General features: G+C 48.5%; 1 protein-coding gene across 2 annotated transcripts in view; it reads left to right on the plus strand.

Moving 5' to 3' along the window:
* Positions 1-25622, plus strand: part of PLCG1 (phospholipase C gamma 1) — a 775517-nt gene that overhangs the window by 378530 nt on the left and 371365 nt on the right. For both annotated transcript variants that reach the window (XM_069243788.1, XM_069243789.1), the window contains exons 12-14: positions 11546-11666; positions 11750-11918; positions 13864-13986. In XM_069243788.1, the coding sequence (XP_069099889.1) occupies positions 11546-11666; positions 11750-11918; positions 13864-13986 (413 nt within the window). The remainder of the gene's footprint in view (positions 1-11545; positions 11667-11749; positions 11919-13863; positions 13987-25622) is intronic.

A 25622-nucleotide genomic window follows, 5' to 3' on the forward strand; every position in this document is an offset into this window, starting at 1 on the left:
TCCTCCAAAGGTTAATAATGAAGAACTTTGAACTAAAAACTATTTATGCTTGAAAACGTACTCACCTGGTAGCAAAGGTATTGGGTTTAAAGTATATATAAATAAACAAGAGTATTATTATTCTAAATTGGTCTTTAATTTTTTCTTTGAGTATGTGTCTCATTTATTGCCTCTGTGAGTACAAAAAATGCTTAGCACTACCCTCTCTTAAGCCTAACTGCTCACACTACCCCAAAATAGAGCATTAGTCCTATCTACCTTTGCCTCTGCAAACCAATTGCCGATCCACTAGACTCTGCAATGTGTACTTCTCTTTAGAGCACCATATAGAGAGCTAGCCTACTACAGCTCTCTAGAAGATCAAGGATAACCGGGCCCAAATAATCCTTGTTGTTCTCGACTGGGCACAGACAGTCTGGTATCCCAAGCTGCTGAGTGTAGGCAAGTTTCCCTCCTTTTGGTATGGTTAACCCCACGTTTTGCCTGCTGTCAGTGTGTTTTTGACTTTCTTCATTGGGATCCTGCAAACCAGGACCCCAGTGACTGTGCTCTCTCCCTTAAAAATCGATTGCTCCTAACTTTGTGCACTCCAAAATTGGCATACTGTTGCCCCCATGTAAGTCCCTAGTATATGGTACCTAGGTACTCAGGGCATTGGGACACCAGGGGTTCCCCATGGGCTGCAGAATATATTATGCCACCCATGAGAGCCCATGCAAAATGTGTCTTGCAGGCCTCCCGTTTCAGCCTGTTTGAAAAGGTGCATGCACCCTTTCACTACAGGTCACTGCACCAGGTCACTGTAAGTCACCCCTATGGCAGGCCCTCCTAGCCCAGAGGGCAGGATGCAAGTGCCTGTGTGTGAGGGCACCACTGCATGAGCAGAGGTTCCCCCACAAACTCCAGCTCCATTTTCCTGGACTTCTTGAGTGTGAGAATAACATTTTACCCATGTACTGGACATTGGTCACTACCTACGTCCCTCTACATAATGGTAACTCCAAACCTAGGCATGCTTGGTATCAAACATGTTTCAATCATACCCCCAATACTGTTGCCAATATTGGTGGCATAATTCCATGCACTCAGGGGGCTTCTTAGAGGACCCCCCTGTTTTGCTCCTACCAGTCTTCGAGTCACATGCGAGCATCCCACCCATCCAAGGAAGGCAGAACAAAGCATTTCCTTTGGGAGATGGAGGCAACACCCTCTACCTTTGAAAATAGGTGTTACATGGCTTGGGAGAGGTAGCCTCCCCAAGCCACTGGCATGCTTTGAAAGGCACATTTGGTGCCCTCCGTGCATTAACCGGTTTGCACCAGTCCAGGGACCCCTGGTCCCTGCTCTGGCATGAAACTGGACAATGGAGAAGTTACCACTTTGCTGTCCATCATCACCCCCGGGGTTACCAGAGCTCCTCCAGGTGGCCAGTTGATTCTACCATCTTCAATCCAAGGCGGGCAGAGCCCTCTGGGAGCATCTGAATGGCCAGGTCAGGCAGGTGATGTCACAGCCACCTCCTCATAGGTGGTCACCCTGCTATGTGACCAGTCCCCCTTTTAGGGCTATTTAGGGTCTCCCTCTTGGGTGGGTCCTCGGGTTCGACGTGCTGGATTCCAGCAGGACTCCTCTGCAACTTTTACTTTGACTTCTGGCCACTGGAACCGCTACTGGACTCCACAGGAATCTGCGGCTCCAGCAACGACTACGCTCAGCAACATTGTTTCTCTGATTCCGTCGAGCAACTGCAACATTTCCCCGGCTGTGTATCCTCTGAGGGCGGTAAGTCTTCAGTTTGAAGCAAGAAGGAATTTCCCTTGAAGTGAAGGAGTCACTCCCCTGCATCCACAGGCACCAACTGCATCGACGACCAGCCGCGTGGATCCTCTCTCCTGCACCTTTGCATGGATCCTGCAACACAGGTGGTGATCTGGAGTGGTCCCCTCTACCAGCTGTCCAACTTGGGACATGGTGAATCTTTGCCTCTCCTTGCAGGACAGTCCCCCCGTGTACAACAACACTTCTTTTTCCAAGGGATCTTCAGGCTCCGTGTAGTCCTGGCTTCCAGCAATCTTCCCCGCAAAGCACAGTCTCCTGCCTGCTGCTCCAGTGATGTGGGACTCCTCTCCAGGTTTGCTGAGTGGGCGTCACTGCGGCTCATGTGCCTGCTGCCTCTGAGATGCCTGTGGGGGCTGTATCTTCTACTTCTGTCACTCCTCACTGCTGAGTGTTGCCTGGGACTCCCCTCCTTGGGTTGAGTCCCCTTGGACCTTCCTGGTCCACAGCAGCTCTGCAACTCTTTCTTTTGCCAAGGCTTGGTGATTTTTCCACACCACTAACGGACTGCAACTCTTCTTCCTATGTGGGACATCGACTACATCACTAATGGACTCTTCTCCTGCCCCTTCTGTGCTGCATAGCAGACTCCAAGTCTTCACCGTTGACCTGGTCCTGCATCTCAAGAAGGGTGGATAGTGGCTCCTGCCCCATTGGACACTCCAACTGGAACTGGACTTTGTCCCCTTCATTTGCAGGTCCTCTTCTGTTAGGATCCATCTTCTGTTTCTTCCAGTCTTGCTTGAGTCTTGTACTGTGTTTTTACAAAGTTTAGCTGTGGGTTTGGGAAAAAACAGGTACTTACCTCTTCTCTCCTGGTCGCTGGGGGGCACGTTACCTTTTGGGGTTCCTAGCTCCTCCAGCTCTCCTCTACAGATTCCACTTACCTGGGTGGGGGTCTCCGTTTCACCTTCCATTTGTTTTAGTATACAGTTTGTTCTCCCCCCTAGGGTCTCTATTGTTTGCTGTCATTTCACTTTTTTCTTTTGCTTTCTACGCCATTCCTAATTACTAAGGTGTATATAATAGTGGATTTACTCACATGCTAGTAGAGTATTGCCCATACAGTATTTTAGTATTTTTGATACCCTAATAAAGTACCTTTATATTTGTAACACTCCGTGGTTCTTTCATGTATGTAAGCGCTGTGTGACTAAAGTGGAATTGCATAAGCTTTGCATGTCTCCTAGATAAGTCTTGGCTGCTCATCCACAGATACCTCCAGAGAGCTGACTTCCTAGACACTGACTACACCTCACTAATAGGGGATATCTGGACCTGGTATAAGGTGATAACACCATAGGTGTTCACCACACACTAGGTCAGCTTCCTTCATTGGTGGGATAAGCACTTGCAATTGCCTCACCACTCTGTCACTGAGTACTTTCCACTGGAAAGACCATTTACTAACTGTAGCAACACTATACACTTAGTGTTAGGGATCTAGTCTCCTAGGTGTGGGTAAGCTGGGGTCTGTCATACCCTTGTTCCAAACTTTGTTGGGAGCCTAGTGTTACAGTAGTTAGCAACTCCTACACCACCATTCTCGCTAGACATTATGCCCTCAGTAGAGCTCACTTCTCAGGCTCTGAACTCTCAATATGAGGGTTTAACTTTCCCAAAGTTAATAGAGTTATGTGCTGAGAGAAAACTGAAGACAGAGAGAAATCCCAACAGGAGTCTGCTTCTGGGCTTGCTCCTCTAGGCTGATCAGGACACTGCTGATAGCCAGGAGGAGGAAGGAGAAGCTGATTCAGATACACCATTCCTAGATAGGATAGATGAGAGACAAACTGGGATCACCACTGCCCTGCGAGAAGCCTACTAGATAGTGAAAATGGACACTAGTGGGGTCACCTTTACTCCTAGAGGCCTGGTTCAGAGGTTCCCTAGTAGGAGGAATAGATCCTTCTCTGCTAACTCTCACTTAACCTCAGTATCTGAGGGGACCCACTGTTCAAATTCAGTACAAGATTCCTGAGATTGGAGGATGCAGCAGCAACAGCTTGCCCTGGATAGGGAGGCTCCAGCAGTGGAGAGATAGATGCAGGGTTTGGGATTAGTAACCCATGCTGGTAGCAGTCTCAGTTTCAGGTACACCAGGGTCAGGGAGGACTCTTTTGAATCTAGGAACCTGAACAAGGTAGGTCTGACTTTAGGAAGTGGTGATAACATCTATAAGTGATTCACGTAGGAAGCTGGCTCTGTATATACTATATCAAAATGAGATATAGTGTGCAGAGCGTCGAGGGGTACCCCAGAGGCTTAACAGAGGCTAAAGTAGATAATACTGATGATCTCTTTTGTGGTAGTGTGGTCGAGCAGTTAGGCTTATCAGAGGGTAGTGCAAAGCATTTGTTGTACACACACAAGCAGTAGAAGAAGCACACACTCAATGACTGAACTCCAGACCAATAGTTTTTATATAGCAAAAATATATTTTTAAAATTCATTTCTAGAACCACAAGATTCAAGTTGCAGGTAAGTACTTCAGTAGATTCATATTTCACACATACATCAATAATACTTTGTTTGAAATCGACAAGATATATAGTTTTTGAAATATTGGCAAATATCTGTTTCAAAAGTTGACAGTGCAATTTTCACAAACAGTTCCCTGGGGAAGACAGGTTAGTGTGATTTATAGGTAAGTACTTGACTTACAGTTACAGTCTCTGGGGGTTAGGAAGTCCACAGGTTGGGGTTCAAGTTAACCCCAAACACCCACCACCAGCAACACTGGGCCGGCCGGGTGCAGGGGTCAAATTTGAGGCAAATGTAACATGGGCTCCTATGGAGACTGGGGGCACTCGGTTTCAGATCTGCTGGCAGGTAAGCACCCTGGTCTTTGGAGGGCAGACCTGGGGGTTTAGAGAAGCACTGGGGATGAGGCATAAGTAGGCACCACACACCCTCAGCAGCACAGGGGGTGGCCGGGTGCAGGGTGCAAACAGCGTTGGGCTCCCAATGCTTTCCTATGAGGGGACCTGGGGAACACTTAGCTGCTGCAGGAAATGTCCAGGGGGTCAGTTTGGGAAAACCTCAGGCTGGACAAGTAGGAGGGCTGCCTGCTGAACGTTGCTGCACTGGTGGTCGGGTTCTCCAAAGCCTGGGGGCTGCAGGTGCCTACCTTTAGGTGTTGGATATCTTCGTCCGGAGCTTTCGCGGTCACAGTGTTCCTCTGGATTCACAAGGCAGGCGTCCTCTTGAGGAGCAGGAGAGGTCAACCCAGGGTGGGCACTTGCTTGGAATCGCCTGGAGATCCTCTGTAGCCGGTTGGGCCACCTGGACACAGACCGCGGGCGTCAGGTGCAGAGTGGTCAGGACTTGCGGATCCGGGCGGGCTCCTGAGTCCTTTGGTGTAGTTTCTTTTTGGACAGGGCCGTTGTCCTTGGGAGTTCTTGGCCCTTTGGAGCACAAGGCAGTCCTCTGGAGTTTGGCAGAGGTCGCTGGTCCCACAGGATGTGTCGCTTTCTTGTTACAGATTCTCTGAAGCAGGAGACAGGCCAGTAGGTCTTGGGCCAAGTAAGTTTGTGTCTTCCTTCTTCTCTGCTGGAGGTTCAGCTTAGCAATTGTTGTTCTTTCTTGTCAGGTTGCCAGGAATCTGATGAATTAGGTTCAGGGGAGCCCTTAAATCCTGGCTTTAGGTGCGTTACAGGGGTCATAGGGCAGTAGACAATGGCTACTGTCCTGAGGGTGACTACCCCCTTCTTGTGTCCACTCCCATTGGGTAGGAGGACACAGACCTAACCCTATTGGTCCCTGTCCTCCGAACCAAGATGAAGGATTCTGAAGGGAGGGGATGACCTCAGCTCTGGACAATTTAGGGGTGGTCCTAGCTGGGGTGATCACTCCTCCTTGTTTTCCCTAATTTTCCTGCTGGACTTACAGCCAAAAGTGGGGCTTTGTCCGGGGGGCGGGCAACTCCACTAGCTGGAGTGCCCTGGGGTACTGTAACCTGAGGCTTGAGCTTTTGAGGCTCACTGCCAGGTGTTACAGTTCCTGCAGGGGAGGGGGGGGAGCTGTGAAACACCTCCACCGAGGGCAGGCTTTGTTTCTGGCCACAGAGAGCACAAAGGCTCTCACCCCATGTGGTCAAAACCGTGTCTGAAAGAGGCAGGCTGGCACAGACTGGTCAGCCCTGCACTAGTAGCTTGGTTAACATACAGGGGGCATCTCGAATGTGCCCTCTCGGTGTATTTTTCAATAAATACCAAACTTCCCAGTATTCAGTGAAGCCATTATGAAGCTGTGGAGTTTGTAATGACAAACTCCCAGACCATATACTCAATATGGCTACACTGCACTTACAATTTCTAAGAATGAACTTAGACACTGCAGGGGCATATTGCTCATGCAGCTATACCCTCACTAGTGGTATAGTGCACCCTGATTTAGGGCTGTAAGGCCTGCTAGAGGGGTGACTTACCTATGCCACAGGCAGTGGTTTGTGAGCATGGCACCCTGAGAGGGGTACCATGCCGATTTTGCCTTTTCCTCCCCACCAGCACACACAAGCTGAAAAGGCAGTGTGCATCTGCTTGGTGAGGGGTCCCCCAGGGTGATATAATGCATGCTGCAGCCCTTGGGGACCTTCCCTGGCCACAGGTCACTTGGTACCAGGGGTACCTTTTTTTACAAGGGACTTAACTGTGTGCCATGGGTGTGCCAATTGGGAAAACAAAGGTACAGATTTTGGGAAAGAACACTGGTGCTGGGGCCTATTTATCAGGATCCCAGCACACTTTCGATCAAAATTGGCATCAAGGGTACAGGTGCCAGCGTCACTATGGTGACTGAGAAACTAGTGTCTCCTGAGCAACACCTACTTGGTCACATGAACCAAGTGACTGATGCTCATAATAACACGTTGTGCCACCCCATGGCAGTTATTGATTTTAGCTGTGGGGTGGGGGGTGGGGATGGGGTTACTGGTCCTAAGAATGTTGTGGTTTTCTCAGACCTACCTGTGGAGTGTCTACTAGGGAATGGCTTGGAGACTTCAGCTTGGGCTGAGGTGGAGTTGATGGCACATGCAGCAATGCTGGGCATCGCAGGGCATATCATTGCCCTCTCAAGAGCACAGGCTAACAAGCAAAAAGAGTAAGGAACATTGAGCCTGAAACAATGGCCCAAGATATTCCTAAACCAAAGAGCAGGAAGGGTAAGAAAGTGCCCCCTGCTCCAGCCTCCAGTCAGGATTCGACTCCTGTGGGAGAGGAATCCACTCCTTGGGTGGGCCCTACACCAAAGGAGCTGCAAGCTGACACAGCTGAGCTCTTGGTTCCGGAGGGGTGGGGGGGCACCAGGGAAGAACTCAGTAGGGAACAACAGGTTTGTCCCACACTGGAGAGCTTATGGTAGCAAGTTGCAGCACAAGAGGCAGGGGATGACAGTGGCACCCATGAGGTGTACTGGGAAAACAGTCTGCCATTCAGAATCAAGGGATCCCAAAGCTGGTGCCACCAGGAAGGAGGCTGGTGATCCTTCTAAAGTTTAGGGATTTCCTGTTGACCTTGACACATGACATTCCCCAGGTAGGTCACTTGAGGCAAAGCAAGACTTAGGACAGGCTTGTCCCACACTTTCACTGGCCCCACAAATCTGAAGACACAAAGGAGTTATGTCGCTCCTGTGTCACCTGCTGAACCAGTGGCAAGACAGGTGCACTCCAAAGGTCCCCTTAATCCAAATTCCTGGGGTTGGGGTTCCCTTTGAGAGGATTGGATTGGACATTGTTGGCCCCCTGGACCTTGCAACAGCTTTTGGGGACAGATTCATACTGGTGTTAGTGAACCATGCCACCGGGTACCCAGAGGCCATTCCTCTTAGGACCACTACAGCTCCTGCAGGGGCAAAAGCCCTCCTTGGTATCTTCTCAAGGGTGGGTTTTCATAAAGAGGTGGTATAAGACAGGGGTGCCAACTTCATGTCTGCCTACCTGAACGCCGTGTGGAAGGAATGTGGTGTTGCTTACTGTAGGAAAATACCCCCTTTTTGGCATGTTGCCCCCAATTTCTGCTTAATGTCAGTGTGTTTTTGACTGTGTCACTGGGATCCTGCTAGCCAGGACCCCAGTGCTTAAATTTTATGGCCTGCTTGCCAGTGTGTTTCATTGTCTTCTAAATGGTCACTTGAGTCCTGCTAATCAGAACTCCAGTGCTGATGATTTCTCTCTTTCCAAATTTGTCACTACAGTTTAGTGACTCTATATTTCACTCAAAATTGGCACACTGGACCCCACTTTATAAGTCCCTCGCATATGGTACATAGGTACCCAGGGCATTGGGGTTCCAGGGAATCCTTACGGGCTGCAGCATTTCTTTTGCCACCCGTAAGGACCCATACAAACACTTCTTCAGGACTGTCATTGCAGCCTGTGTGAGATAGTGCATGCACTATTTCACAGCCATTTTCACTGCACCAGGTCACTTATAAGTCACCTATATGTCTAACCTTCAGACCCTGAAGGCCAGGTGTTTAGTAATTGTGTGTGAGGGCACCCCTGCACTAGCAGAGGTTCCCCCACGTCGTCCGGACCCATTTTCCCGGACTTCGTGAGTGCAGGGACGCCATTATAAGTGTGCACTACATATAGGTCAATACATATATGTAGCTTCACAATAGTAACTCTGGATATGGCCATATTAGGTGTCTAACAACTGGGAATTGTACCCCAATACTGATTCCAGTATTGGTTGCACAATCCCATTCACTGTGGGGGCTCCACCATGGCCCCCTAGTACTGCGATAGCAGCCTTCTGAGGCTTCCACTGCAGCCCCAGCTGCTGCCACCTCACAGACAGGCTTGTGCCCTACTGGGGCTTGAGCAATTCAATCCCAGGAATGCAGAACAATGAATTTCCTTTTTGAGAGGGGTGCTACACCCTCTCCCTTTGTAAATAGGTGTTACAGGCATGGGAGGGGTATCCTCCCAGAGCCTCTGTAAATGGTTTGAAGGGCACAGATGGTGCCCTCCTTGCATAATCCAGTCTACACTGGTCAGTGGCTTTGATGCGAAACTGGATAAAGGAAAGGGGAGTGACCACTCCCCTGTCCATCACCACCCCAGTGGTGGTGTTCAGAGCTCCTCCAGAGTGTCCCTTGGTTCTACCATCTTGTTTTCAGGATGGTCAGGGAACACTGGGAACGTCTGAGTGGCCAGTGCCAGCAGGTGACGTCAGAGACCCATCCTGATAGGTGCTTACCTGGTTAGGTGACCAATCCCTCTCTCAGGGCTATTAAATGTCTCTCCTCTGGGTGTTTCTTCAGATTTGGATTGGAAGACTCCAGCAGGAGTCCTCTGCATCCTTTACTTCATCTCCTACCGACGGATCAATCGCTGACTGCTGCATGGAACTCTACGAAACTGCAACAAAGAAACGAAGACAACTTTTGCAACTTTGTAACTTCAGCTCCTGCCGGCAGCTGCAACAGCTTCCAGGTTGTGCATCCTCTGAGGACTGCCTATGTTCAGCCTTCACCAGAAGAACCGAAGGAATCTCCTGTCGAGTGACGGAGTCACTTCTGTGCTTCAGCAGGCACCTCTCTGCAGCGACGACCGGTGGCTTGGGTCCCCTTGCCAGATGACAGGCGTGGATCCAGTGACACTGGTGGTGGACTAAAGTGACTCAGGTAGTCCCAACGGCCAGCTGTCCAATTTTGATGGAGGTTACAGCTTGCCTCCCCATGCAAGACAGTACCCACGTGCACCCAGCAGTTGCCCAGGCTTCTGTGCGATCTTCCTAGAAGTTCTTTGTGCACAGCTTAGCATTGGCCACCAGCACTCCATCCTGTGACGCACAGCTTCCTGAGTGGTTCTTTAGCGGCGTGGTAATCCTTTGTGTCGTGCTGCGCGGTCCTCCATTTGCACCTCCTTTGTCCCTGTGCTGTGCGACTCCTGTGCATGTGCTGCCTGATCTTCTGAGGGCTCTCTGAGTTGCTGAGAGCACCCTCTGTCTCCCCCTCCCGGGTAGAGTCTACCAGGTCCCTCCTGGTCCTGGGCAGCGCCATTTTCTGCTAACCGCGAGCTTTGCTTTTACCAAGGCTTGTTGGCCGAATCCAGCGACGCAAACCAGACTGCATTCATCCTTCCGGCGTGGGACAACCAGGAACCTGCATCTGTCTTCTTTGGTGCATTTCTGCCTTTGTCCTCTTACCGGTGGTTCCACTTTTGCACCTTCACCGGGTTAGCAGGAGCTCCTGTTCTTCAGTGCTTCTTGGTCTTGGTCCCCTTCTTCCAAAGGTCTTCAGGTCCAGGAACCCATTGTTGGTGTCTTGCAGTATCTTCTGGTTCTTGCATTATCTTCTATCATGAGTTCTAGTGTGCTTTTAGGAAATTTGCTGTGTTTTTTTCCTGGGCTCTGGGGTGGGGTACATTACTTACCTTTGGTGTTTTCTTACACACCCAGCGCCCCTCTACACACTACGCTTGCCTAGGTGGGAAACGGACTTTTGCATTCCACTATTTTAGTATATGCTTTTGTTCCCCCTAGGCCCATTGCAACGTATGGTGATTTTCACTATTTGCACGATTTTCTTACTGTGTAGTTACCGGTTTCTGGGTACTGGTGCATATGTTGTGTCATTTACTTACCTCCTAAGGGAGTATAGCCTACAAAGTATTTTTGGCATTGTGTGACTAAAATAAAGTACCTTTATTTTTGTAACACTGAGTATTGTCATTCATGTGTGTAAGTACTGTGTGAATATAGTGGTATTGCAAGAGATTTGCATGTCTCCTAGTTCATCCTTGGCTGCTCTGCCTACAGCTACCTCTAGACAGCCTGGCATCTAGACACTGGCTGCATTTCACACATAAAGTGTAAATACCTTTGGTACCCACTACAAACCAGGCCAGCCTCCTACACTTACAATTCCATCACTCCTTACCACCCTCAAAGAAATGGCTTAGTAGAGAGGTTTAATAAAACTCTCAAGGGTATGATAATGGGACTCTCGGAAAAAACTCTGAAGGAGGTGGGATGTCCTGTTAGCATGCCTCTTCCTCGCCTATAGGGAGGTCCCCCAGAAGGGTGTGGGCTACAGTCCATTTGAACTTCTGTTTGGGCACCCTGTTAGGGGTCCCCTTGCTCTTGTTAGAGAAGGCTGAGAACAACCTCTCAAGCCTTCCAAACAAGACTTTGTGGATTATGTGCTTGGCCTCAGATCATGGATAGCTGAGTACATGAAAAGGGCTACCAAAAACCTTCAAGTCAGCCAAGAGTTGCAGAAACAATGGCATGACCAGAAGGCTGTCCTAACTGTCTACCAGCCAGGACAGAAAGTGTGGATCCTGGAGCCTTTGGCCCCCAGGGCACTCCAAGACAAGTGGCGCGGTCCCCGCACCATTGTGGAGGAATTGAGTGAGGACACCTACTTTGTAGACTTTGGCATCCCCAGAAGTCCCCACAGGCTGCTTCATGTGAATCACCTTAAGCCTTACTATGACAGGTGTCACTTCAGGTTCAAGAAGCCACACATGAATTTTCTGTTGCCATCTTGAGCTGTAACCAGAAATTGAAGTGTTTGTAGCTTGGGTGCCAGTTCTCTGCTTGTGTTTTAAAGCATAGTGAGAAGCATTAAAGAGCTCACCTCCCTTGCACTGCGTCCCTCAGTAACTTGAAGTCGCTTTGCTACTTACGCTACATTTAGGGTGTGTTCTTCATTTGCTGTTGTGTGTGTAACACTTTTTGCACATTTTTTTCAGTGGATTGCTGGGATGGGCCTGATGGAATGCCAGTGATCTACCATGGGCATACCTTAACCACCAAAATCAAGTTCTCAGATGTATTGTCCACCATCAAAGAGCATGCCTTTGTGACCTCAGAGTGAGTATATGGGAGTTTGAATGTGAGTGTTCATTGTCCAGTACAGCAGTTTTGCTTTAAGTTATATACTTCCCTTCTCGCAGACACCCAGTCATTCTCTCAATTGAGGACCACTGCAGCATTGCTCAGCAGAGGAACATGGCCCATCAGTTTAAGAAGGTCTTCGGGGAAATGCTATTGACAAAGCCGGTGGAGATTGCTGCTGATGGGCTGCCTTCACCAAACCAGCTGAAGAGGAAAATTCTCATCAAGGTCAGTGATTTGTATGTAGGTGGTGTGTTTGAAAGGTACTGTGACTGGCTTCCATGGCATTTTTAAGGGCCATATGAATTTAGTTGCTGGCATATGTTTAGTGTTTCCTTGTATTCGGCAAACAGGTCTGTGTACCTGTGCAGTGGGCACTGTGTTTGGTGGCAAATGCATTAGGAGAGCTCAGTTAGTTACTAATTTTGATGGTTACTATGTTGGATGGCTGTGATGTGCTTGGACTGTGTTGAATCTGATACAGCCCACCTGGCAGCTGCGGTATACAGTATTTGGTAGGCTGTGTGCCTGCCTGTATCATTTGTTTAGTCTGTGTAATGTGTCAAGTATGCAATATGTGTCTAGTAGGTGCAGTCTTGTACGTGTGGTACCGTTAGTCCCACAGTCCATCAGTCTTGTGGGTGCTGCATGTCACTGGCAGTTTCTCGAATGCTAAATGCACAGTAACAGTAGGTGAAACAACTGTGTGTTTTTTAATAAAGTGAATTTGTACCATTTCCATCACTTGGTCAAGTGTAGGCTAGTTGACTGTATTTGAAAGACATTAATGTTGTGCACCTGTTTGTGATTTAATCTGAGGTGTCGGTGCATAGGTGTCTACTTAAAAAACAGAACTTCTCTTGACTTTCTTAACATGCAGCTCGTTGGCTGAAACATGCTATGAACTTCCCCCATCATTGAATGCGTAATTGTTGTATAGTGATAGCATTCTGTTGGGCTATACATTACTGCTGTACATGTGCGTAAATAAACAACTTCAAATGGAAAATGCCCCACTCATACTGGAGTAGTTATATATATTGGCTTGCACTATTACTCTTTAATTAATGACTCATTTTCTTTTTAAAAAGGGGTGTGAGGTCAGATGGTGTAAAATACAAATCTATAGCTTCACTCTACATATTTTACCAGTCGGTCCACTCTTGCCTTTTATTAGTTTACCTCTGCTTCTGACTCAGTTCAATTAATTTACGACTTGGACTGATGTAGTTAATAGCTTTGCCCCTTTGGGGCACTCACTTAGAGGTCCAGAATATGAAACTCCTCCCCCATTCAAACCAATCTTACCCTGTGTGTATACCTCGTGGAGCCCCCAATCTGTTGAATGGGAGAAAAGTAAAAGAAACAGATTATTAGTGGCAGTTTTTTTAAACCTGCAAATGAAGGGCCTGACTACGTCTTTTGCAACCATGCTGAAACCTGCAGCACCCAGGGAAAACTACAATCAGAACTTGCATCATTTGGAGGATCGTCTGCTGAAAGATGCCATATCTGGAGGAGCCATAGTGGAACATTTCAGTGCCTGCAGAATGGAATTCCTAGTAGTTTCTGTCTTCCCTTTTAACAAGAGACCATGCTGAATGTTACATCTCATCAGTGAATCCCATGTGGGAGCTCAAGCTACCATAATTAATTCCAAGCCGGAATGTCATGTGACAGGTTTACCTTTCTGATAAGAGAAGTCCATGCAGAGGTTTAATTTCGTGAGGTCTTGTCTAAGTTATCCAGAGGCCGGGTGTACCCCTGCACTGCTCTCCTTCCAAGGTAGATATTTTGAAGGCTTCTATCCAAAGTGATAACGTATCTTTAGACACCAAGAAGTTAATCTACTTTTTGTCCAGAAGAAAACAGGGGGGCAAGGGAAACTCCTGAGCATTCCTAAAAAGTGATCTTCCACCTGAGATGGAATATATTCCATATGGGATTGAGATGCTTGGATGTTCTTTATCTGATCCTGTACCTCTCTTAGAATAATATTGAGCTGCATAATATGTAAGCCAAGAACTTTGAGGCAATGTACTTTCCTAAGGCATTTTTCAAATGTAATCACTCATTTTCCAATTCGGAAAGAAATCTACCTGATATGTTTAGCGTGACTCTTGACACCCCTGGAAAGTTCATATGACATGAGATTGCATTTTCTGTCATGCAGCACAAGAAGCTGGCAGAGGGCAGTGCTTATGAAGAGATGCCAACATCCACAGTGTACTCTGAAAATGACATCAGCAACTCCATCAAGAACGGCATCCTATACCTAGAAGATCCCATTAACCATGTAAGTCTGTGTCTTGTTTGTTTCTGTATACAAAGAGAGGACACATGTTTGAATAATTAGGCAATAATTCATATATCATAGCTAACCTTGGTGATAGCCTCATGCAAAGTAACCCTCTCCTGTCCTTTTATTTCCCATAGGAATGCTGACCGCTAGTTTCAGTTTCTGGGATATGTTTCCATGACTGAAGGGGTGTTAGAATGCCAGCTATTGAATGTTAGATAGATCGGTGTGCAGCTTGTTAGAACTCTGTTTCACAAACTTATCCCCCAGAATTAATCTGAGTTAACTTTGTGTTCTTTGGCATGCTTTGATGGTACTATGTTAGGAGTCTTTGGGCGCTGTTTGGAACAAGAAGCGCAGTGCCAGTTATCTAATCTTCAGTAGAAGTGGGCACAACCCTGTCCCAGAGTTCCTAGTTCCACCAAAAACAAAATGGTAGAACCCTTCTTTTGTGGAGCACATCAGGCTGCCCACCTTAGGGGTGTGACTAGCCTGGTAGTACACCTTGCCTACCTGCATAGCTAATTTCCTGCTTCTCCTGGTGCCAAATGGGCCTCAGAGCAAGGGGTGGCAACTCCCAGGTCTGGGGGAAGCCGAGGTTGCATACCAAAGGTGGTAGGCTCTTTAAAGTCCCTAGCCTTGGTATGCAGATTCACTAGACATCCTGCTGGATGAGGTCATAACATCGTCCTCCAGAGTAGACATTATTTCTGGCTTCTGAGAGGGCAGGCTTTTACCTCGAGGGTGTCCAAATCATGTCTGTGATGGCGGGCTGGTCAATACTAGCCACCCAGCACACTAAGGGTCTGGTAGGTTTCAGGGGGCATCTCTAAGGTTTGATACCAAACACCATAGGTTTCAGTGAAGCTACTATGTAGCTTGGTAACTCATAGTCCCATACATACCTTAAGATGGCCTTCTTGTTCACTTTTAATATCTAGTAATAGAACTAGACATCACAGGGGCATATCTGTTTATACGGACATGTCCTAAAGTAAAATATAATGCACCCAGCCTTATGGCTCAAAGGCCTGCTGTATGGGTGACTTACATACACTTCGATGCAGTGAGAGTGGCATGGCACAAAATGTATGTGGCATTTCTTGTTTTCTCTCATGGCTTGTACCATGTCATGCAGTTGGCGGTGGCAGGCCTTGTGCAATTTTTTAAGGAGACCTCTGAGGGTGGCACAATACATGCTCTAGCCATTAGGGATCCTCTCCAATACCTGGGCCTAGGTATCTGGGGTACCATTTACTGGGGTCTTAGAAGTACTGAAGTGTGTTACCCTAAACAAGGTTAATTGTGTACAATTGTAAGAGCACTGGCAGAGGAGACCTGTTTAGCAGGAACCCAGTGCATCTCAGTCGAAATACCTCAGTAATAGTTGGGAGAACGTGGGGGTGACCATGTCCAAAGGGGCACTTTCCTACAGTGTATATGAACATAACCAATACAAATGCCTTTGCATCTCACCTCTTCAAGTGTCTGACTATAGTTTGTCATTGAGACCCGGGCCCTTGGAGTTTCTCCGTCCCCCCATGGATCCAGAATTTGACGTGGTCCGGTTCTTGAAAGTATCTTAAGCAGCTTTTGGTGCTGCATCCAGACGGTGTCTGCTGTCTCGGTGTAGGAAGCTGGCTCTTTATATAATATACCAAAGTGAGGTATACTGTGCAAAGAGTCCAGGGGTTCCCTTATGAGTGGATAGGGGCTTGCTCTAGCAATTTTAAGCTGATCTATTGGGGGGGTAGTGTGGTCGAGTAGCCTTAGTGTAGTGTTAGGCATTTACCATAGGCACACTGTCAATAAATGAGACACGCAACTCAATAAGGACATGCACACCATTTTACAAAAATAGCAAGTATCTTTATATATGTTTAGGCACCAGAATCAATACGATCAGGTAAGTATGTTTTAGAAATTATCACAGGTTAGAAAAGTCGACGCAGTGCAATTGTTATCTTATGGAGGGAAACAAATAAGGGCAAACAGGTACCCTACAGCAACTTACAGGACCAATCTTCCAGACTTAAGGTGAGTATAGGGCATGTTCTTAGGCCACACCAAATTGTCACCTTGGGCGGAACTGGGGCAGCCGGGTGTAGTGGTGTAGTTGAGCATTAGGCGCCCTGTTTAAGTCAATGGTTATCAGTCGGGGCGAAACGATGCTGCTAGTGATAATTGGAGACCAGTCAGGGTGAACCACCAGGTGGGCTCAGTTCTTGAGATGCTCGGGGACGTAGGGAAACTGGTGGTCCTCTTCTCCTCAGCCCAGTGCGTCCAGGTACAGAAGGTTCTTGGAACATCGGGTTTCCGTTGCCGGTGGCGTTTACGATAGAGGAGGCCCGCTGACGCAGGCTGCAGGCGTGGACTGGAGGTCCAATCTAGCTTAACAAATATGTGGGCTCAAGTCTCATGAGCCTTGGGGATATGTGGGCACCATTGGTCCTCTTCTCCTCGGTCCAGGGAGTCTAGGTGCAGTGGACTGTCAGGTTGCTGTCAACCGAAGTGGTCACAGTTGAGGGGTGGCCTGCACAAAGAGGCTGCAGGTGTTGGTGTGAAGGTCGTAGTGGGAAAACCCACAATGGACTTTGTCTCTGGACCGACTGGGGACGACGCTGGTATCGTTGGCCCACTTCAACATGGACTGGGAGGCTTGGGTGCAGTAGTGCTGTCCAGCATCGGGTTTGGCAGTCCGAAACTCTTCAGTGTTTCTTGAGTGCCTGCAGGGATGCAGGGGAACAGCTCCACTCTGCTACTCTGCAAGGGTTTGTGGTGCTGGGGTGAAGACTAGCAGTCTTCCTGGGCTTTTGGAAGTTGCAGCAGCTGGAGGATGAGGTGTCAGTCTCGCAATTATCGAAGTCAGCGGGCACGCTGGCAGGGTTGGTTCTGAGTCAGTCACTGGTCTTCAGTTCTTGCCTTTTGCGTCTCTGGAGTGTCTTTCTTCTTCTTCAGGTTGGCAGGTTCTGATTTCCTGGTGCCAGAGGCTAAATACTGAATTTACAGGTGTTTAGGGGACAGTAGGGTAGTAGCCAATGGGCTACTTACTCTTGGGGTCACTACGACCCCTATATGACCACTTTCCCAGAGTTCCTAATTCTGCCGTCACCAAGATGGCAAATTTCTAAATGCTGTGTCCACAACAGGAAGCTCACTTTAGGGGTGGAACTGACCTGAGGGGTGGACACACCTCTCTGACTAAAATATTTCCCACCTGCTGTGGTGGCAAATGGGCCCGGGGCAGGGGGGTCGGCATCTCCCTTCTGAGGGAAGGCAGATCTGCATACTAAGAGTGGCTGGCTTCTATTTTCCTAATACTTGTCATATATATATAGTATGTACGTACCTCCAGTTGAGGGGCTGCCTATATGTAATCTAGTTCAGTGTTACTGTAATAAAGTACCTTTATTTTTACAATACTGTGTGGTTCCTTTCATGTGAAATAAGTTATTATGACTACTGTGGTATTGCTTGCACTTTACACCCCTCCTAGATAAGTCTTGGCTGCTCACCACAGCTATCACTAGAGAGCCCTGGCTTCCTACACACTGTTCACTAACTAATAGGGGTTTCCTGGACCTGGTATAAGGTGCAAACACCAAATGGCTTCCGTGTTCACTCATTATGTCTAAGAATCAACTAAGATATAGTAGGGGCATATTCGCTACTGCAGATGTGTCCTCACATGTAATATAATGCACCCTGCCTTAGGACTGTAAGGCAGGTTGTTGTGGTGACTTGCATACATAGCATGCAGTGTTAAGGGACGTGGCACACAGACTGATGGGACTTGTTATTATTTTGTGTTCCCCACTAACCTAGGGTTGGCTCCCCGAGATGGTGTAGACAGAGCATTTTTAAATTATTGTCCTAGGACCGCCACAGGCTGAGTTGTGAGCAAAAATGTTCTGTAAAAGTAATGCCCTGCAAAGCATAGACATAAACAAAACAAGGTAAAAAAAACATTTTTTATAATATAAGCAAAGCGGTTGATAAATGATAAATTCAAAGTAAGGATGTGCACATATTGGAGTTATCTTTTGTTGTTGGGTGGAGGGGGGCTGGCATTTACACCACAGTATTATAAATTAACCTGAAGCCACTATCCAATAAGACAAAAAGCAAATCGACAGACTGCTCGACTCTGGTGTGCCGAAAACTCAAGTGCTAGTGACTCCATTTGGGAACAAAACTTGAGGGGTTCTGCAAGTCCCTCCACCTTTCTATACTCCGAGAGCCTGCTAAGAAATCGTAAGCCGAGGCTGCGAGCCGGGGGCTGCGAAATCTAATATGGGTGATATCAAGAAAGCAGCCTAGAGCCACAGAGCATTACAGGAAGTCACATTTTACCCTCTCGTTATTAGAAGGTGTCAGTGGCACACGCAGTGCTCTAAGGCAGGTGACCTTCCAATGTGGCAACCACATGGGGTCTATTTAGAAGCAGAGGGATAGTGGTGGAGCTGTGATGGTATATCTGTAACCTGTGGTCACTCGAGCCTTTTTTATACACCAACCAATAAACTGAAGTGTTTGACTTTTAAGCAGCGGCTATTACCTCAGTGTTACCTATTTTACACACTTTAGACTGATGAAAGGCTGAGTCAGCCCTATAACAGTTAGAATGTGTGACTTGTAGTCAGTGTTACCTATGCAGCATACTCTCAACCGACTGAGCTATCTAACTAGAGTCTTAATGAATTCTGTGCCAGATTTATTCTGGTGGTGGTGGACCATGCCACCAGATACCCAGAAGCTATTCCTCTTAGGACCACTACAGCTCCTGCAGTGGCAAAAGCCCTTCTTGGAATATTTTCAAGAGTGGGTTTTCCTAAAGAGGTGGTGTGAGACAGAGGTGCAAACTTCATGTCTGCATACCTGAAAGCAATGTGCAAGGAATGTGCTATTATTTATAAATTCTCAAGCCCTTGCCACCCCCAAACCAGAGGTTTAAAAAAACTCTCAAAGGCATGATCATGGAACTCTCTGAAAAACTCAGGAGTAGGTGGGATGTCCTACTGCTATGTCTCCTCTTCGCCTACAGGGAGGTCCCTCAGAAGGGTGTGGCCTACAGTCCATTTGAACTTCTGTTTAAGCACCCTGTTAGGGGCCTCTTGCTCTTGTAAGAGAAGACTCAGACCAACCTCTGAAGCTTCACTAGCAAGACAAAGTGGACTATGTACTTGGCCTAAGAGCAAGGATGGCTGAGTATATTAAGAAGGGCACTAAAAACCTACAGACCAGCCAGGAGCTGCAAAACCAATGGCATGACCAGAAAGCTGTACTGACTGTATACCACCCAGGACAGAAAGTGTGGGTCCTGGAGCCTGTGGCTCCTAGGTCACTCCAGAACAAGTGGAGTGGTCCCCACACAATAGCAAGAACAAGGGTGAGGTTACCTACCTGGTAGACCTAGGCCCTCCCAGAAGCCCCCTCAGGGTGCTTCATGTGAACCCCCTAAAGCCCTACTATGACAGGGCTGATATGACCCTGCTCATGGCCACTCATGAGGGACAGGAAGAAGAGCGTGACCCTCTCCCTGACCTCTTCTCCCTCTCTGCAACTGATGGCTCAGTTGATAGGGCAGTCCTTGTTGCTGCCTTTCTGAGTCACACAAAGAAGACTAGAGGAATCTCCTTGGACAGTTCTCAGAACTGGTCTCATTGACACCTGGTCAAACCACTTGGTGTGAACACACCATTGAGACAGGGAACAGTTTGCCCTTAAAATTTGCAGGCAACTGACCATTTCAGAGACTGCATCAAATCTGAAGTTCAGAAGATGCTAGACCTGGGAGACATTGAGCACTCACACAGTCCCTGGGCTAGCCCAGTGGTTCTAGTCCCAAACCCTCACTCCCAGAATGGAAATAGAGAAATTAGGTTTTGTGATGAATATAGAGGGCTCAACACTGTAACAAAAACAAATGCTCATCCTATCCCTAGGGTAGATATGCTAAGTATCTAAGCACATTCAGTTTAACTGATGGCTTCTGGCAGATTAAATTGTCAAATTATGCTAAGCCCAAAACTACATTGTCAACCACTGGCGGACATGATCACTTTACTGTGATGCCCTTTGGTCTGTAAAATGCACATGCCACATTTCAAAGGCTGGCAAATACAGTCCTCCAAGGTTGGAGGCCTATAGTGCAGCTTATCTAGATGATATAGCTGTCTTTAGCTCCCCCTGGGAGGATCACTTGGTCCGCTTGTGGAATGTTTTGGAGGCTCTGCAGAAAGCAGGCCTCACTATCAAGGCCTCTAAGTGCCAGATATGGCAGGGGAAGGTTGTATACTTGGGCCCACCTGTAGGTGGAGGCCAGATTCAACCACTGCAGGGAAGATTTAAACCATTTTGAATTGGACTCCCCCCTACTACTCAGGTGTGAGCCTTTTTATGAATCACTGGGTATTACAGGAGGTTCATTAAGAACTATGGCTCCATTGTAGCCCCTCTTAATGACCTCACCTCAAAAAGAATACGCAACAAAGTTTTATGGACAGCAAGCTGCCAAAAAGCTTTTGAAGATCTTAAACAGTCTTGTGCTCTGCACCTATTTTAAGAAGCCCTGACTACTCCAAGCAGTCCATAGTCCAGACAGATGCTTCTGATGTAGGGGTTGGAGCCGTTTTGCACAACTTAATACAGAGGGCCAGGACCAGCCTGTAGCTTTTAAAAGCAGAGGTTGGACCCCCAGGGAAAAGAGTTGGTCGACCATAGAAAGGGAAGCCTCTGCTGTGGTTTGGGCTTTGAAGAAGCTGAGGCCATACTTGTTTGGCACTCACTTCCTTGTTCAAACAGACCACAAGCCTTTTCTATGGTTAAAACAGATGAAAATCCCAAACTGTTGAGGTGGTCTGTATACCTACGGGGAATGAATTATACAGTGAAACATAGACCTGGGAAGTAACCACTCCAATGCAGATGGACTCTCCAAGTATTTCCACTTAGACAATGAAGGGGGGATAGGAAAGTACCCTCTTTCTGGCATAGTTACCCCCACCTTTTACCTGTTGTCGGTATGTTTTGACTGTACTCACTGTGATCCTGCTAACCAGGACCCCAGTGACTTTGCTGTCTCCCTTCAAATGTGGTTGCTTGGACCACACACCCCACATTTGGCATACTGGTGCCCCTTTGTAAGTCCCTAGTATATGGTACCCAGGTACTCAGGGCAATGGAGCACCAGGGGTCCCCCATGGGCTGCAGCATGTATTATGCCACCCATGGGGAGCCCATGCAAAGTGTATCTGCAGGTCTGTCATTGCAGCCTGCATGAAAAGGTGCATGCACCCTTTTGACTACAGGTCCCTACACCAGGTCACTATAAGTCACCCCTATGGTAGGTCTTCCTAGCCCAGAGGGCAGGGCGCAGGTACATGTGTGGGAGGGCCCCCCCTGCATGAGCAGAGGTGCCCCCACAAACTCCAGCTTCATTTTCCTGAACTTCGTGAGTGCAGGGACACCATTTTATGCGTGTACTGAACAGGGGTGTAAGGAAATGCATCCTTGGCATGGTTACCCCCTAACGTTTTGCCTTTGCTGATGCTAAGTTTTGATTGAAAGTGCTGGGACCCTGCTAACCAGGCCTTCGCACCAGTGTTCTTTCCCTAAACTGTAACTTTGCTTCCACAATTAGCACGTCCCTGGCACTCAGATAAGTCCCATGTAACTGGTACCCCTGGTATCAGGCCTTACAGCCCTAAGGCAGGGTGCACTATACCACAGGTGAGGGCATATGTGCATGAGCACTATGCCCCTACAGTGTCTAAGCAAAACCTTAGACATTGTAAGTGCAGGGTAGCCATAAGAGTCTGGGAGTTTGTCAAACACAAACTCCACAGTTCCATAATGGCTACACTGAAATCCGGGAAGTTTGGTATCAAACTTCTCAGCACAATAAATGCACACTGATGCCAGTGTGCAATTTATTGTAAAATGCACCCATCTTAGAGATGCCCCCTGAATACCAATCCGACTAAAAGTGTAGGCTGACCAGTTCCTGCCAGCCTGCCACAAACTAAGTTGCTGGCGACATGGGAAGAGTGCCTTTGTCACTCGGTGGCCAGGAGCAGAGCCTGTACTGGGTGGAGGTGCTTCTCACCTCCCACTGCAGGAACTGTTGCACCTGCGGTGAGCCTCAATGGCTTGTTACAGCTACACAGGGCACCCCAGCTAGTGGAGATGCCCGACCCTCCGGCCACTGCCCCCACTTTTGGCGGCAAGGCTGGAGGAGATAATGAGAAAAACAAGGAGTCACCCACCAGCCAGGACAGCCCCTAAGGTGTCCTGAGCTGAGGTGACCCCTGCCTTTAGAAATCCTCCATATTAGTTTTGGAGGATCCCCCCAATAGGATTAGGGATGTGTCCCTCTCCCCACAGGGAGGCGGCACCAAGAGGGTGTAGCCACCCTCCAGGACAGTGGCCATTGGCTACTGCCCTCCCAGACCTAATCACACCCCTAAATCTAGTATTTAGGGGCAACCCAGGAAATCAGATTCCTGCAACCTGAACTACAAAGAAGGACTGCTGACCTAGAAGCCTGCAGAGACAACGGACGACAACAACTGCTTTGGCCCCAGCCCTACCGGCCTGTCTCCAGAGTCAAAAACCTGCCACCAGCGATGCATCCAACAGGGACCAGCGACCTCTGAAGTCTCAGAGGACTGCCCTGACCCCCAGGACCAAGAAACTCCTGTGAGCAGCGGCTCTGCTAAAAAAACAGCTACATCTTTGCAACAAAGAAGCAACTTCCAAAGAACTCATTCTTCCCGCCGGAAGTGTGAGACTTCACACTCTGCACCCGATGCCCCCGGCTCGAGATCCAGAGAACCAACACCACAAGGAGGACTCCCCGGCGACTGCGACCCCGTGAGTAACCCGAGACGACCCCCCTGGACCCCACAGCGACGCCTGCAGAGAGAATCCAGTGGCTCACCCTGACCGCGACTGCCTGTAACAAGGGACCCGACGCCTGGACCAAGCATTGCACCCGCAGCCCCCAGGACCAAAAGGAACTGAACTACAGTGCAGGAGTGACCCCTAGGTGACCCTCTGCCTAGCCCAGGTGGTGGCTGTCCCGAGAAGCCCCCCCTGTGCCTGTCTGACCGCTAGAGTGACCCCCGGGTCCCTCCATTGAATCCTATTAAAAACCGGACGCCTGCTTTGCACACTACACCCAGCCGCCCCTGTGCGGCTGAGGGTGTTTTGTGTGCCTACTTGTGTCCCCCCGTGCTCTACAAACCCCCCCTGGTCTGCCCCCCGAGGACACAGGTAGTTATCTGCTGGCAGACTGGAACCGGAGCACCCCTGTTCTCCATAGGCGCTTATGTGTTTTGGGCACCTCTTTGACCTCTGCACCTGTCCGTCCCTGAGCTGCTGGTGTGGTATCTTTGGGATTGCTTTGAACCCCCAACAGTGGGCTGCCTATGCCCAGGAACTGAGACTTGTAAGTGTCTTACTTACCTCACAAACTAACCTTTACTTACCTCCCCCAAGAACTGTTGATTTTTGCACTGTCTCCTTTTAAAATAGCTTATTGCCATTTTAACAAAGACTGTATATGATATTGCTCTAATTGGAAGTTCCTAACTTTACTGTGTGGTGTACCTTGCATTTTATGTATTTACTTCAAATCTTGAATCTGTGGTTCTTAAAATAAACTTAGAAAATATATTTTTCTATATAAAAACCTATTGGCCTGAGTAAGTCTTTGAGTGTGTGTTCCTCATTTATTGCTTGTGTGTGTATAACAAATGCTTAACACTACCCTCTGATAAGCCTACTGCTCGACCACACTACCACAAAATAGAGCATTAGAATGATCTATTGGTGCCACTGTCTTACCTCTAAGGAGACCCCTTGGACTCTTTGCACACTATTTATTACTTTGAAATAGTATATACAGAGCCAACTTCCTACAATGGGTCACTACCTTTGTCCAGCTACATAATGGTAACTCCGAACATAGGCATGTTTGGTATCAAACATGTCGGAATCATACCCCAATACTGTTGCCAGTATTGGAGGTATGATTCCATGCACTCTCTGGGCTCCTTAGAGTACCCCCAGCAATGCTCCTACCAGCCTTCGGGGGTATCCGGGCAGCCCAAGCTGCTACTACCTCTCAGACAGGTTTCTGCCCTCCTGCTGCTTGAACAGCTCAAGCCCGAGAAGGTAGAACAAAGGATTTCCTTTGGGACAGGGGGGTACACCCGCTCCCTTTTGAAATAGGTCTTAAATGGCTTGGGAGGGGTAGCCTCCGCAAGCCACTGGTATGCTTTGAAGGGCACATTTGGTGCCCTCCTTGCATAAACCAGTCTGCATCAGTTCAGGGATCTCCAGTCCCTGCTCTTGCATGAAACTGGACAATGGAAAGGGGAGTTACCACTCTCCTGTCTACCGCCACCCCAGGGGTGGTGCCCAGAGCTCATCTAGAGGGTCTTTTCATTCTGCCATCTTGAAACCAAGGTGGGCAGAGGCCTGTGGGAGCATCTGAGGGGCCAGGTCAGTCAGGTGACATCTAGTTTACCAATCACCCTTTTAGGGCTATTTAGGGTCTCCCTCTTGGGCAGGTCCTCAGATTTGTCTTGCAAGATTCCAGCAGGACTCCTCTGCAACATCTACTTCAAATTCTGGCCACTGGAACTGCGACTGGACCCTCCAGGAACTGACAATCTGCATCCATGATGAAGACTCTGCTTGCAACATTGTTTTCCCGGCTCCTTCTAGCTTCCGCAACATTTCCCTGGCGGCGCATCCTCTGAAGCGGAAAGTCTTCAATCGGCACAAGAAGGAAGAAGGAATCTCCCTTGGAGTGAAGGAGTCACTCCCCTGCATCTGCAGGCACCAACTGCAACAACGACCGGCTGCATGGATCTCCTCTCATCCTGAGCTGCGTGTATCCTGCATCACGGGTGACGGTCTGGAGTAGTCCCCTTGGTCATCTCTGCCAGCTATCCAACTATGGTGGAGGTAAGCCCTTGCCTTCCCACGCAGGACAGTGCCCCCATGCACCGCGTCTCTTGCATCTACCAAGGCTTGTTGGCATCTCCTCCAAGGGATTTTTCATGCTCCGTGTAGCCCTCTTCCTACAACGCACAGCCCTCCACGGGCTTCTCCTGCAGAGTGGGACACTCCTTCAGCTGTGCTGCGTGGGCTCCTCTGTGACTCCTAGGTCCTCTTCCAGTGGGGGCTGCCTTTTCTTCTGTGGACTCTCAACCTTGCTAAGTGTCCCTTGAGACTTGCCACCCAAATCCCCCCCCCCCCCAATGGACCTTGCTGGGCCCCGGCAGCTACACTTTTCCTCTACAGCGACTCTTGCCTTTGCAAAGGCTTGTTGGTGGCTTTCCACGTGACAGACAGACTGCAATCTCCCATCTGGCGTGGGACGTCGACTGCATACTCCAGGAGCTCTTCATCAACTCCAGGGCTGCATTGCTGATCTTCTTCATCCTACCGTCAACCAACTCCTGCAACCACAGATGGGTGGGTAGTGGCTCCTTCCACCAACGGACACTTCTGCGACTTCTGGACTTGGTCCCCTTCTTTTTCAGGCCCTCCTCTCTAGGAATCCACCACTGGTTTCTTGTAGTCTTGTCTGGGTTTTGCATTATCTTCATTTTCAGTCC

Source organism: Pleurodeles waltl, chromosome 7, assembly GCF_031143425.1.
Source record: "Pleurodeles waltl isolate 20211129_DDA chromosome 7, aPleWal1.hap1.20221129, whole genome shotgun sequence".
Classification (NCBI taxonomy): domain Eukaryota; kingdom Metazoa; phylum Chordata; class Amphibia; order Caudata; family Salamandridae; genus Pleurodeles; species Pleurodeles waltl.